Below are 14,691 nucleotides of genomic sequence, written 5' to 3'. Positions count from 1 at the left end.
TAATTTCAAATGGTCATAAGTCGAGGACCACCTAAATGTGCAAGCTAGCAAAACCAAACCAAAAATTCAAAGTTATTTCTTACCTTAGCTCTATGCTCAACATTAGCTTTTCTATCAAGGAGAAGACTAACCACTTCCGTTCTTCCTTGGAAACAGGCTAGTGTCAAGGCAGTATTTCTATTGGTCTCAATCTGTGCATTAATATCAGAACCCATGTCTAAGAGCAACTTCACAGCTGCAGTATGGCCATTCATGGCTGCCAACATTAATGGAGAGATGCCCAGTTTGCTTCCAGTTCTAAAAATAAATGATTACACACACACACACAAACACACACACATATATAAATTAGTATAATATAAATTAGTATTGTAATATGACGACTTTTCTACAATATTGATCTATTTCTATAATGAAGATATATGCATAGAACCTCCTTCAATGCAAAGCTTTCAGTAAAGGCCAAGTGGCTACGGATAGTCTTAGAGTTACAACTGCAATGGAGACTGCCCATTCCATTCATAACCCGAGGATTCATAGGAGAGAATTGCATTAAGTTGAATGTGATCATTCCTTCATGTACTTGCTAATCAAATACGTAGCTTGTTAAGTGCACATGGAATATCTCAGGGTGGGGAAGGCCACAGGGAGGCTTAGTGATGGAACAGGCAACCTTCTTCAGATCACCCCAGGCCTCCCCTGACCCACTGAGTAATTTTATTCTCCTCCTCCGGGGTCACCATAATTCTTCCCATCTTGCTGTGCTGGGTCATTTGCCTTGTGAAGATCTATCTCCTCTCCAGAGTCTCTGCTTCTTTGCCTGCTCCTGATGAGTAGCGGGAGCAGAGTGAGAGCAGGACGAACACTCTCTGCTCAGCTTCTCTGACTCACAGAGTCTACCTACCTGGAGCAGTGGGCAGCCTCAGTGAGTCTCTTTGAAAGACTGCTAGGTTGGCATGGAAAAGTGTTTGTACACCGAAGGAAAGTTTGGAGCAACAAAATCATATTGCTTCAAGCCTCCTGTTGGCATACAAACAGTTTTCGTTCAGAATGAAAGCTTCTGGTTGCCCTAATCTTGCTAGATTTCAGGAACCCTTTCTCTGCAAAAGTGGATAGGTGCCTGACGCTGCAATAGATCATGACCCCAAAAAGTGTTCATCTGCCTAAAGAATGCTGCTTCAAAGAACCCCATAGGGCTTGAGGAGTCCTTTGCCAAAGAAAACAGAGCCCCTAGAGGGAGAGTGCATCTTTCCAGGGCTCCATTTTTTCCAGAAAAGGCCTTTCCTCAAGCCCATTGCTGAAAAGAACACATCCTCTAGACAGCATGTTCAGGAAGCCCTGAAACATGCTAAGAAAAGGAAGTTAGACTATTGAGATGCACTCAACATGGGGCTACCCTTGAAAAGTGTTCGGAGACTACAATTAGTCCAGAATGCAGCAGTGCAAGTGTACATTTCTGTGTACACCACATCAAACCAACACTCCATGAGCTGCGCTGGTTTCCAATCAGTCTCCGGACGTAATTCAAGGTGTTGATTATCACCTATAAAGCCCTACATGGCTTAGGGCCAGATTATCTTTGGGACTGCCATCTGCCACACAGCTCCCAGCAGTCAATAAGGACCCACAGGTTGGCTTTCTCTGGGTCTCTGGCTAAGCAGTGTTGGTTGGTGGAGGCTGTGGGGGAGAGCCTTCTCTGTGGCGGCACCAACTCTCTAGAACGAGCTATCTCCAGAGATTTGTACTGCCCCCACCCTACTGGCCTTCCAGAAAGCCTTAAAAACCTGGCTCTGCCAGCAGGCTTGGGGCCATTGATCAAATGATATATCTTTTAGATCCGGCCCCCAAAGGTATATGTGATTGAATTAAGGGGTTTAAAACTGTTTTTTAAATTGCTTTTTTAGATGTCTTTTTTGCTGTAAGCCGCCCAGAGTCCTTCGGGAGTTGGGCAACATATAAATTAAATTAAAACAAACAAAACAAACAATCAAACAAAGTGAATAGCCTAAACTCGGTTTGTGAGCTTCAGGAGGCGAGTGGAGACTCCAAATGAATCTCCATAGCTGAAGCCCGAAACTTTAAATTACATTTTAGTGGATCCCCTTCACCACACTGCCAGCTTCTACAATGAAAAAATGATTTTCCTAGAGATTAATCAAATATGAAGTAACAAGTTAAAAAGAGAACTTGCCTTGAATTGATCTCTGCACCAGCGTTCAATAGTATTTTGATGATGTTCACATACCCACCAGAAGCAGCTAAACTTAAAGGTGTATAATCGGAAACATTTCTGTGTTCTTTGTTTGCACTTCGTGCTAACAGAAGCTCCACCACCTGAAGCATCATATAAAAAGTTACTTTAAGAAATGATTACTGCTCCAATTCTAGACATGGAATGTATATCAAAATTTCTTCCTGATTAGCAACACTGAACTATTTTTCATACACAATATCAATCAAAACATTTACATTTGTGTAATTTAGCATATCAATCTTATAACAAATGTGATACACACAACTATTCACTATAGTTTAATAATGCAGCAATGTGACAGACATTTCAAGCAAGATATAAATTAGGTCCTCCCTCCCTCTCAAGTTTCATTGAGAGGGAGGGAGGATGACCAGAATATAGGAGAGATTTAATAATGAAGTAGAAGTCCTATTTTCCTCCCTGAATGGAATTTCATTCCTGCAACAATCAGAAATAAACATGCAAGTTTATCATCTATCACATATGAATAAATATCTTCCTTACTACTTTTTAATTATATGATTAGTTTATTGATATTTATTGACAGTTTTATTCATTTTTGTGTAGCTTTATTGTTGTTCAAGGTTATTAAGCACTGAGGGTACAAATCTGAAAAATAAACAAACCACAACCTTATTGCAGATGTGTGATCATTGCTGAAATATCTGGGAGGTGAAAGTTCATGTATCTACCGAATCCCTTATATGGGAACAACGCCTCTGAATTGTAGCCACACTATTTCAAGCTACTGCTGAAAATTGGAGTAAATAAATTAGATTTAATAAAGTGGACTCTAAATTATCAGAGTCCAGTTTATTAGATCAGATTTTGGAAAGCAATTACTAAAATAAGACTAGATTCAAAAAGGCTTCTGATAATGGTTTTATACCTCTATTCCTGAGAAACGTCTTTGAATAATGGAAGCCTCTCAAGAATAAAGATAAGTGCTCTAGCCTAAAAGTTTTCGAGTTAGGTATGGGATAGAATATCACAGTAGGTAAGTACTGGCCTTGTTTAACATGTGTCTCATTATACTCTTCAGTGTTTAACCAAGGTAAATAAAAATAACATATTGATTAAATGTTACAAGTTCAAGGTCATTATAAAATAAATAATATGGTGTGTATATACTACATTCACTATTGACATACATGAGCTTAGATTTCTCTACTACTCCTCTGGCTAACTCAAGAACACTGATTCTGAAGCTAATCAAAGTACTTTGTAAGCAAACTTGGACTAAAACCTGTGGTTACGATACAAACCAGGATTATTAGAAAAGGATCTGAACCTTGTTTGAACAAATTATGAGTTAGCACCATATATGAAATAAAAGTACATGCAAGTTATTATATTAAATACTGCAAAAAAGAAAAACCCCTCCAACAACAATTATTAGAAAATATGAGCTACCCAGAGTTACCCTGTGGTAAGATGGGCAGTCAATAAATTTTACAAATAAATTAATAAGTAAAAAGATAAGTAAGTAAATAAATAAATATCCAAACATTTCAAAGGAAATGTTCTATTGCTTCTCAAGTATAAACATTACTAATATCAATATTTATAAAATATTCCTTGTTTTTTGCTAAAACAGCTTCTGGAGAATATAGTTAGGTTTGGGGATCTGAACAATAACTTGACCTTTACGAAAAAACATACAACAATTTTTAATAATTTACCTCTTGTCTTCCTCCAGAACAAGCTAAAGATAATGGTGTGTCTTTGGTCCTTTCAGACTGGGCTTCAATATCTGCACCATTATCTAACAAAATCTCTACAACACCAACATGACCTGCAGTAGCAGCCAAAATAAGAGGAGTAAACCCTGAAAAAAAAGAGTAGATACCACTTTAAATGTTTCATTTTAAAATCTGTATCACTGTTTAAATTGGTATAATAAATACTCACCATAACATTTATTTTCCAAAGTGGATGATGGTTACTGTTTTCTGAATTGCTTTGCCCAATATATCTATGGGATGAAGGCACACTCTCCCTTCATTTATAGACTTCAAAAATAGGAGAAAAACATGTAACAGCTAATTCCTATTGATATCCAATTCCCTGTCTGCAAGCCAACTCATTTGAGGGAGAGCTGGATTTCTTCTATCCACTATTAAAAATGACCTTTCACAGTTAAGTACCAGAATATCATTTTTTTCATAGTGTTAAAAGGGATTCTTGCTGTCGTGCACTATTGTTATAGCCTTAAGGGAGAAAATGTTTGCTCCAAGCCTCTTAGGACAATGCACCACCTACTGATAAGACTACTTACCAAAGACATTTTGGCTAATTACATATCCACTCAATAATAATGCAGAGAAGTGAGATTATACAGGTGAAATGTAAATGTTCTCCAAAGGTTCAATAGTAGTGATTGCCAAAGAAATAGCGGTGCTCTTAATGGAAGGAGCCATGACTCCACTACAACAAGAAGTCACTAAGTGAGGCACTCCTTCAGGCCCCTTGGTTATAAAGAAGAGACCATGCAAAAAGGAAACATAAAGATGCTCTGAATTTTAGGATACTTCAGCTCTAATCAAGAAGCTCTTGCATATTCAATATTCCACTTATAGTACCTTTCTTCCAAAATCTTGCACAAAACAAACATAAATAAATCTTGATTCTACTCAAGGTGTAAAAATAATGATGATAAATTATTGACAAAAAAAAAAAAAAAAGGAAAGAGACCAGAAGACTAATTGGGTAATATGTTTGCTCAAGAATATTTATTCAGACCTGATTGATAAAAGCCAAAAGATAAATCAAAATATATAACATAATCAACACTTTTGCAGGCTGCATTTTTTCCTCTGATTTCCTGAACCAAAGGCCTTCCAAATCATTTATGAATGAGAAAAAAAATCATGTAAGAATCTGAAATAGTTGAAATAATTTCTTCATAAAGATGTCAATACCCTGGAATCAAGGGCAAGAATCAGGAAATGATATTAAAAAACACTTGCAAAGATGAAATAGTTTGAATAAGTAACTATCGGGTGTGCTCACCAAAATTAGATGGGTAGCTAATACCCTAGAAATCTGAATAAAATTCAAAATGATCTTGTCTGCTAGATAATGACACTGAAAGGTAACAAAATGAAGTTTAAGAGAGAAAGGCAAGCCTTTATTTAGAAAAGAGAAATTAAACAGATGCATGATTTGACAACAATACTTGTGAAAAAGAACTGGGTAATAGCTGACTTTGTAAAAAACAAATGCAATTCTACATGCATGAGCAGCATAATTTCCAGTTCACAGTATATTATAAGCTTTTTCTATTCTGCTTAGGACAGAGATATTTTAAATACTGTATTCAGATCAAGAAACCAATCTTTCGTTTCAAACAAATGGAACAGGTCCAGAGAAAGTCAATGAGGGTGATCAAAAAAACAGAATCTAAGCTATGAAGAGAGAGAAAATGAGGGTATTTAATATTATCAATCTTTTTGTGACTACATCACATTAAAATAAAATCTAAGATATGAAGAGAAAGAGAGGGAAAATGGGGGTATTTAGTATTATCAATCTTTTTATGTCTATTCCGGTTCCAGTGGAGCAGCAGGAGAAAGCTGGTAGGCACTGCTTTGCCTGACTACGGCATAACATCTGGAATTTAGATTGAATCTAGTTTGAGTCAGCATTTTAAATGCTGTCCAGCTGATAAAGATCGGCGGCTGAGTTTTAAACTGTTGGAGGCTTGCGCCAAGCGATCTGAAGCAATCGGCGAGGAAAAAACCGCATATAAATTATTCCAGGTCTAAAGCTGGGCTTTTCTTTACAAATCTACCACTGTAGCCTAAATAAGATGCGATGTTGTGATCCTAGATCTAGACAGAGTGAGGCTAAAATTGGAACTACAATGCTTTCTCACATCAATACATTGGGCAAATTACCAGAGCAAATATGAGAAGCAATTCAAGTGAAGAATGTCCTTCTCTACTGTGGGAAAAAAGTGACTTTACCAAGAGGACCAAAACTTATAATATGATACAAAATTAACTTTACATTTGAATAAAAATGTTGCAGAATACAGAGTTGTATCTTACTTCAGGTTGTTTTACTGTACTCCAATGCTAGAGTCTCTCCTGAATTTACTTCTGTTGGAATACACAACCATACATGTATACGGAATCTACAAGTTGATTAATATGTTATTAGCAGACACTCACCTTTTTTGTCCCTGTGTTCAATATTAGCTCCCCTTTCTAAAAGAGTTTGTACTAGTTCTTCATGTCCGCCAGCACAAGCAAGAGTCAGTGCTGTGTCATGGTTACTTTCCGTCTTTAAAATAAAACAGTCATAAAAATGCTTGTATTTGTTCTAGCATTTAATAAAGAACAACAACAACAAATGAAGTCACAGCTTAATTCCAGATTATGTTTCATAAAAAATAATTCCCATGTTCAACATAGCAAAAGAAATCATGGGTACTTAAGGTCCTATCACACACTTATCTCTAGACATTTAATTATGTCTGGACATTATTAACAGCAGTAAAATATAAATTTCTCTTGGGTTTAATTTTGTGAAAAGAAAAGAGAAGATACTTGCATTTCATATAAGTATTTAAAAAACTTAAATTGTATACAACAAATAATCAAAATCCAACTACCACTTCTTTGTAATCATTCTTTTCCAACATTTATTAAATATTATGCTTGTCTGAAGTTCAAAGAATGTTGACAGAAATATTCAATCTTTCAAAGCATAATAGGAAAGTGAACACAAGAATAAGGGGACACAATCTGAAGTTAGTTGGGGGAAAGATCAGAAGTAATGTGAGAAAATATTATTTTACTGAAAGAGTAGTAGATCCTTGGAACAAACTTCCAAGAAGTGGTTGGTAAATCCACAATAACTGAATTTAAACATGCCTGGGATAAACATAGATTCATCCTAAGATAAAATACAGAAAATAGTATAAGGGCAGACTAGATGGGCCAGGAGGTCTTTTTCTGCCGTCAATCTTCTATGTTTCTATGTTTCTGCCGTCAATCTTCTATGTTTCTATGTTTCTATAATACTTTTCAAAGCAAATTCTTCCTCAATTACATCTTGCAAATAAGCAGAATTATTTTATTTTCCTTCTCTTTCTTTTAATTTGTACTTCATTTCAAAGGAGAAGAAATTTTATTTTAGACTTACCTGTGCATCAATATCAATGGCGGGATAAACTGGTAGCATGGTTGAAGGAGAAATGATAGGACTAGGAGCAGGTGTCTGAGGTTGGGAAACACATGTTGCAATGCTGTGGGTAGGGGTATTTGAGACTGCAGATGCTCTTCCACTCACTGCTATTGAAGAGAATAACTTGGTTTATTAACATTATAACTAACTATCCTCTTGGATGTCCCAGAATTTCTTTAAATGAAATCAAGCAATGAGAAATCACAATATATCAAACAGTTATAAATTGGTCTTCTCTGAGATTTATAACCAGAAACAAATACTTGTTATATTTTTCCCATCCTTCTGAAAATACAGTTGAGAAGGAAGCAACTTGAATTAATGTGATGAGAATTTTACTAAAATTCTACTAATGAATAACAATTAATTAATTAATTAATTAATTAACACCAATTAATTATTTGCTGGAATTTTCCACAATCTCTAATGAGAGTTGCTACTTTTCCTACATATTGCTCTAATGCCCAATTACCAATAAAATCATAGTTGCAATTAAATTGGAAGGAATTAGAGTATTAGTGAAAAGAATCTTAGAAATTCCTTAATATAGGCCAAATATTTTATCCATTATAGGAGATTTTAATTTAGTTTAGTTAAATATTTAAAGGACTTCTGATATGTTTTTCTTCCAAAAAAGCTAACTGGGAAGAATAAAATCATAATCTGAGAACATTAGTTAAAAGGAAACAAACTTTTCAGAGACAGAACTCCTATGTTATCTTTTAAAATTATACTACTTAGTTAGCAGTTGAACAATAATTTTGTCTAGAGGTTATGAAAATCTTTGAATTCTAAAATTACTATTTGAGCAATCTTAACAAAAAACTAAAGTATGTTGCAATTTATTATGCCTTAAGATTATACTGAGGTTATGACTATCAGAGTTAGTAGCAATAAATAAATCATCTTTACATTAGAAAACAAGTAAGGGTGAATCAGATATATTTCTGAAGAGCCCTAAGTTTTCTTGTTTAAATCTAATTACAATTTATTTATTTCATCAAATATTCTTAGTTGTGTTTCAGATTTTTTTAATTTAAATTTCTTCTCTAGCTTATATAACCATGTTATATGCAAGCTAACGAAGAACTATGGTAATGATATATTCAAGAAGCAATGGAGAGTCTGACTTATTTTGAATCTAGCTCAAAACTTCACAGGTTGCAGAATATATTATTTAGTCAAGTACTTTAGAAAACAACTCTAGTCATAATATTGGAAAGATATTAGTAAGTAGCCTTCTAGTTCGCCAAATAAATCCTGACTCATATCATTTAGGAAAAGAAAATACTCCATAATATGAACTCTGAGTAATTTGGCATTATTTTAAGAGAGCTGTGGTGGTGCAGTGGTTAGAACACAGTATTGTAGGTTAAGTCTGCCCACTGCCAAGCCAAGCGCTAGATCCTAACCAGCTCAGTCTTTTATCCTTCCAAGATCAGTAAAATGAGGACCCAGATTGTTGGCTGCAATATGCTGCCTTTGTAAACCCCTTTGAGAGGGTTACAAAGCACTGGGAAGTAGTTTGTTTGTTTATTACTTCTTTGCTGCCCTTCTCCACAGACTCAGGGTGGCTCACAACAGATAAATACAAAATACAAAAATAAAGTGTGTAAGAAATCTAATGTTAAAATAGTCTACTTAAGTATATAAGTCTTATAACAGTCTTTAGCATGTAAGTCTAAATGCAATTGCTGTTTTGTCAAATAAAAGAAATCTAATTACAATTTATTTATTTCATCAAATATTCTTAGTTGACTTTGGATAAGTTTAGAAATTCCATTTAACTCTGAGTTACATTGCAAGAACTTCCCTATTCAGTTTTCTAAGCAATGAGGATGAAGAGGAGAGAAATTATACCAGCAGCACACAGCTATGCAGCTATGCACTGGAATTTACTGTGTCCAGGTTTTTATATTTTAGACTGTTTCAGTTGAGTTAAAAAAGGAAGCACTTTAGACTGTTTTCCCATTTTTATTTTTGTTCAATTCCCAGGAAAACTTGATAAATGTGTTTTTTCACATATATTTTTAGAAAGTGTAAACTAAATATAAGCTGTAAAGGCTTACAGAAAAGTGAAATTCATTCATGGGTCCTTGGGAAAACAAGGAGTTGGGAATATTATGAAGACAAGAACACATGGTTTAGGGCCTGGGACACAAAGAACAATACAGTTGATAGTGAAAATGCTTTTTTATTCACTTCACATGACTACCAATTATTTCTGCTGGAGATATTGAACATGGCCAGAAATACTATTGTTGTTCTTGCACTATTTCAAAGCTGTTCATTTATTCAATTTTCCAAATAATACTGGTCTATTTTAACAAACTAGCTAGACAGTGCTGGTAATGGAGATGTCGGTTTTAAATTGTAATTAAGAACAAGCTAAAATAATCCAGTCTTTGTGACAGTGAAACAAAAGAACCGTTGTACCTACCTTCTCAATGCACTGGAAGGAGAGTCCAATCATGGGTTAAACCCTCCAATCCTATTGGTAGAGACTGAGTTCAATTAGCATACTAATTTAGCACCGCCCCCTTGCCTGCCCCCACAAGCTCAGTTTTAAAGACGATATAAGGATAACTGAACTTTATTTTCAACAATAACAAGAATAATAACTTTAAGATAACCCAAATGCTCCAGCATCCCTGAACAAGACCAATGCACAAAGGATGGGTCCAATCTCAAAATTACTCTATCCGGGTGGAATATGCAGAGATCCGGACGGATAGACAGTGCAGAGAGTTCGGATACTTGTCGAGCTGATATTATAGTCACGAGAAAGGCCGTCTTGATGGATAGTAATCGTATTGAAATTGATCTCAGGGGCTCGAACGGGGGAGCTGTGAGTGAGAGATCATGTAGGGAATCTATGGATCGGAGGGATATGTTTGTTAAAAGCTACCTTAATGAAATCCTTCACCCATGGATGATGGGCCAGTGAACAAAGCTCTGCTACATTTATTATAGTAGAGAGGGACGCCATATGTCTCCTTAGGGTGTTGGGGGCCAAACCTCTCTCAATCCCCGCTTGTAAAAACTTTAAGATGGGAGTCACTGATGTTTCTCTAGGGTTGATCTGGTGTTCAGAACAGAACTCACAAAAGGCCGCCCATGTCGCCTGGTATATTCTGGAAGTAGACGGACGACGGGCCAATTGCATGGTGGAGATGATTCTTTCTGTTAATTTATGTCCTCTTAGTCTGTCCCTCTCAAGTTCCAAACGGTTAGTTGTTGCCACTGGGGATCTGGATGACATATGACCCCTTGGGTGAGAGAAATGTCCTGATCTGGAATCTGCCATGGTGGGGATACTGATAGTGCAACTAGATCTGAAAACCACGGGCCGCATGGCCAATGGAGCGCCACCAACACTTCCACCTGTTCCTCTATTATCTTGTCCACCACTCTCTGAATGAGGTTCATTGGGGGGAAAGCGTATAGCAGACCCTGAGGCCACGGAGCCAACAGAATGTTGACTTTCTCTGTGCCTGGTGATGGGAACTGAGTGTAATATCTCGGGAGTTGAGTATAGAGTCAGGTTGCAAAAAGATCCACCAACAGATTCCCAAAGCGATGAACGATTTGCTGAAATAGTCCTGACTCTAGTCTTCATTCTGATGGGTCCAGGATGGTCCTGCTCAGCCAATCTGCTTGAGCATTGCTGGTTCCGGCAATATGTTCTGCCGTCAATGACGCTAAGTGAGTTTCGGCCCAGTCAAATAGACCTGTAGTCTCCGTCATGAGTCGCTGCAACCTTGTGCCCCCTTGATGGTTTAGGTGGGCCCTGGTCGCGACATTGTCTGTTAATATCAACACGTGTTTTCCCTGGAGTGAAAGTGGAGTGAAAGACTGCCCTGAGTTCGAGGAAGTTGATGTTGATAGGGGTTAGATCTTCTATAGACCAAAGCACTCACGTGGGGCCCCATGTGAGCTCCCCAGCCTGATAGGCTGGCATCCATTGTAAAAATAACTTGATCCTGGATGTGGATTGAGGACCCCTGGTGCAATGCTGGGGACAACCATCACCTTTCTGATTTTTTGATGTCACAAGGCAGGTGGATTCTTCTGTGTGAATGGCTCACCTTGGCCCTCTGGGCCGGTAGTAAAAACCACTGCAGGGTTCGGATGTGATGTCGGGCCCATGGTACGATGCCGATAGATGACACTAGCGTCTCTAATAGCTTGGAAAGTAAGGCAAGGGAAATCCGTTGTTGGTGTTGGAGAGAAGAAATCAACCGATGAATGTTGGCCTGTCTCTCTAGGGATAGTGACACGGTGCCGGCAATCGTATCTATGATGGAACCCAGGTGTAACAGTCTGGTTGTGGGGATAAATTGACTCTTTTTCCTGTTGATGGTGAAGCCGTGAACTTCCAGTGTAGGCTAAGTCCTCTCTCGTCTTTGATGGGGATTTGGACAAAATAGTTATGTCGTCCAAGTAAGCCATCAACCAGATGGACTGTGAGCGGAGGTCAGCTGTCAGGACGTCTAATAATTTCATAAATGTCCGGGGGGCCAATGACAGGCTGAAGGGCATAGCTTGGTACTGATAGTGAGTTCCTTCTAGGCAAAAGCGAAGGAATCTCCGATGAGCCGGGTAGATGGGAACATGAAGGTACGCCTCCTTCAAGTCTATGGATGTAAGTAGGTCTCGGGAGCGAATTGATGACAGGATCATCTGAAGGGAATGCCTCCTGAACCTCCTGTAACGTATGAAAGTGTTCAACTGTTTTAGGTTGAGGATCATTCTGCATCCTCCCGAAGGTTTTGGAACAATGAAGACCACTGAGTAGAAGCCCGTGACTTCTGTATGTCGGGGCACCTTCTCTATGGCCTGAATGTCCAAAAGATGAGTAATTTCTTGCAGTAACTGCATTCTCTTTTGTGGGTCCCGAGGTACTGGGCAAAGTATGAAGCGGTTGGGTGCGGGCTGGAGAAATTCCAACCGCAGTCCCTGGGACACCGTGACTAAGGCCCATTTGTCGGAGGATATGGCCCACCAGGAGGTACTGAAGCGCTGAAGCTTGCCTCCTAGGGCCTGTAGTTTGTCTGAGTCACTTGGTGCGCTTGAAGCCTCTCTGGTTGTTTCCCCTGAAGGGATGTCTTGTCTGCTGGAAACCTCTCCACCTATCCTGGAATGAAGCACGGTCACTTCTGAATGATGGTTGGTTATATTGGTTCTGTGAATATGATATCTGATTCTGATTAGTTCCCGAGGAGGGCTCCCAACGAAAGGACTGCCGTCGTGTGTAAGGGGCCGGCCTAGGTTCCTGACGTTTGTAGGCCCTAGGGATCACCTTTCTTTTGTCTTTGTCCTCTATGAGGACTGAATCTAGTGCTTCCACAAAAAGTTTGGAACCTTGAAAGGGCAGTGAGGCCAGGCGCCATTTGGATTTTAGATCAGCTTGCCAATTTCTCAACCAAAGGAGACGTTGTGATGAGAGTGTAGTCACCATGCCCCTTGCTGAGAATTTCGCTGCGTGGAGCATGGCATCTGCGGAGAACTCTGCTGCTGCGAGCAGTTTGCTCAAATCTTGGCATAAGCGATTCTCCTCTGGCCCAAGTCGTGACTGCATTTCTTGCAACCACATTATTGACGCCCTATTGAAAAAGGACGCTGCAGCTGCTGCTCGGAATCCCCAACTGGCCATCTGCTGCGTTTTGTGCAGCTATGTCTCTGCCTTCCTATCCTCCGGCCTGAGATTCTCACCCGTCTCAGAAGGAACTAAGGCACTGGAGACTAGGGTCACCACTGGTTGGTCAATAGGCGGGAATTCCAGTAATTTTTCTACCTCATCATTGAAAGTATAGAACTTCCTCTTGATGGCAGAAGGGCCTTATGCCGCTGCAGGATGCTGCCAGGGTCGTTTTACACTTTCAAGAAATATTTCTGAGGAAGGGATATGGTCTGATTCGGGCTGAGGCTCCTTGAACAGAGTTGTGGACGGTCTAGCTGTGTCGGTGGCTTCAGGGGCCTTAGAGGCGCCTGGTAAATCTACCACCTGTTTTGCCTTGTGGAGTAGAATTCTAAAAAGTGACGGTTTAAACAGACCAGTAGTTGAAGGTTGTTCAGGGGCTGTCTCGTCCTCAGACAAGTCATACTCCTTGTCACTGCCCTCCAGTAGAGCTTATTTGTCTGTCAAAGAGCCCAGACCCGAAAGGGGCGGTGCAGACCAGAGATTTCTATGTTGAGCTTGGTGTGGTTGCTGGCTGTGCTGTTGTGCTCCCACTGCCACACCTTGAGAATATATGTTAGTAATCATGTCTTGTATTGCAGGAGACGTGTTGCCACATTTCTGGTTGTGCCCGGAGTCCTGCAGTCGTAGGAGTAAATGTGGCTGTGGGCGCTTGCATACCCCTTAAACTTGCAGATCTAGGTCTGTCTACAGCGGGATCGGGGGATGCTAAAGTCTGTGAGAAGGATGGAAGCCTCTCTGGGGACCATTCTCCCTCTATCATTAGTCCTGCACATCCAAAGGATGCTTGAGGAGTACTTGGTTTCAAAGTTTGAGGTAACTGTACTGTGGGCAGTGGTGTCAATGACAGAGGGGTGTGCAGGGCTGCTTCTAACCTCTGTTCCAAGGCTTTAATGCGTTTCTCAGCTTCCTTGAGCGAGGAGGATGCTGTAGAGGAAGAGGCCTGCGAGGCCTTAGTTTTGCTCTTGCCCTTATCCTTGGCCTTGGGGGCTGCAGAGGGGGAGGCCGGTTTATCACTGACCTGGTCTTCCATTCTGATCTCAGTATTCAAGGCAAACTGCAGTTGAAATCACTTTAAGGGAGGAGCAGATTGTTCACCTTCCGGTAATACTGTCTCTCCCAAAATGGCGATTTTTCCTTTGCAACTGATTAGGCTGCCATCTGCGCAGGCGTAAGTGGTGCCATCATCCCTTTCGCGCTCATCAGCTGAGTCAGGGGGACGTTTCCCGCCTTCCACTTTAAAATGGTGGGCGCGGGAAAAAACTGTGGCGAAACATGGCAACCTGCGGCATTTTAGCCATCTCTCGCTGAAGCGGGTCTCCTCAGCCTGCTGGGAAGCCGTTCTGCCTTTTCCTTCCTCTTTAGAGCCAGTCCTCGGCTCTCGATGAATTTCGCCGCTTCTTTAAATGCGGCTGCGACTGCACAGTGCTCGGAGCCGCCAAACAGCTGATATGCACTGTCACCGTTTTCGGCTTCAATTTTCTTCAGGGAATCCCGAGGATTCCCCGAGCCTCACAGTGGTGGGGGGGGGGGGCAGACCGGG

The 14,691-nt window shown here is 39.7% G+C and overlaps 1 protein-coding gene across 7 annotated transcripts in view; it reads right to left on the bottom strand.

Moving 5' to 3' along the window:
- The window catches only part of ANKRD17 (ankyrin repeat domain 17), a 133,808-nt gene that overhangs the window by 46,765 nt on the left and 72,352 nt on the right, over positions 1 to 14,691 (bottom strand). For 4 of the 7 annotated variants that reach the window (XM_070726723.1, XM_070726721.1, XM_070726725.1 and 1 more), the window contains 5 exons: positions 7,406 to 7,554; positions 6,430 to 6,541; positions 3,937 to 4,082; positions 2,192 to 2,334; positions 84 to 297 (listed from right to left, as the gene is read on the bottom strand). In XM_070726723.1, the coding sequence (XP_070582824.1) occupies positions 84 to 297; positions 2,192 to 2,334; positions 3,937 to 4,082; positions 6,430 to 6,541; positions 7,406 to 7,554 (764 nt within the window). The remainder of the gene's footprint in view (positions 1 to 83; positions 298 to 2,191; positions 2,335 to 3,936; positions 4,083 to 6,429; positions 6,542 to 7,405; positions 7,555 to 14,691) is intronic. The other 3 variants (XM_070726724.1, XM_070726722.1, XM_070726727.1) reach the window with 1 other exon arrangement.

The sequence above is a fragment of the Erythrolamprus reginae genome, chromosome Z (assembly GCF_031021105.1).
Source record: "Erythrolamprus reginae isolate rEryReg1 chromosome Z, rEryReg1.hap1, whole genome shotgun sequence".
NCBI lineage: Eukaryota > Metazoa > Chordata > Lepidosauria > Squamata > Dipsadidae > Erythrolamprus > Erythrolamprus reginae.
This window is presented reverse-complemented; position numbering and strand designations above follow the sequence as displayed.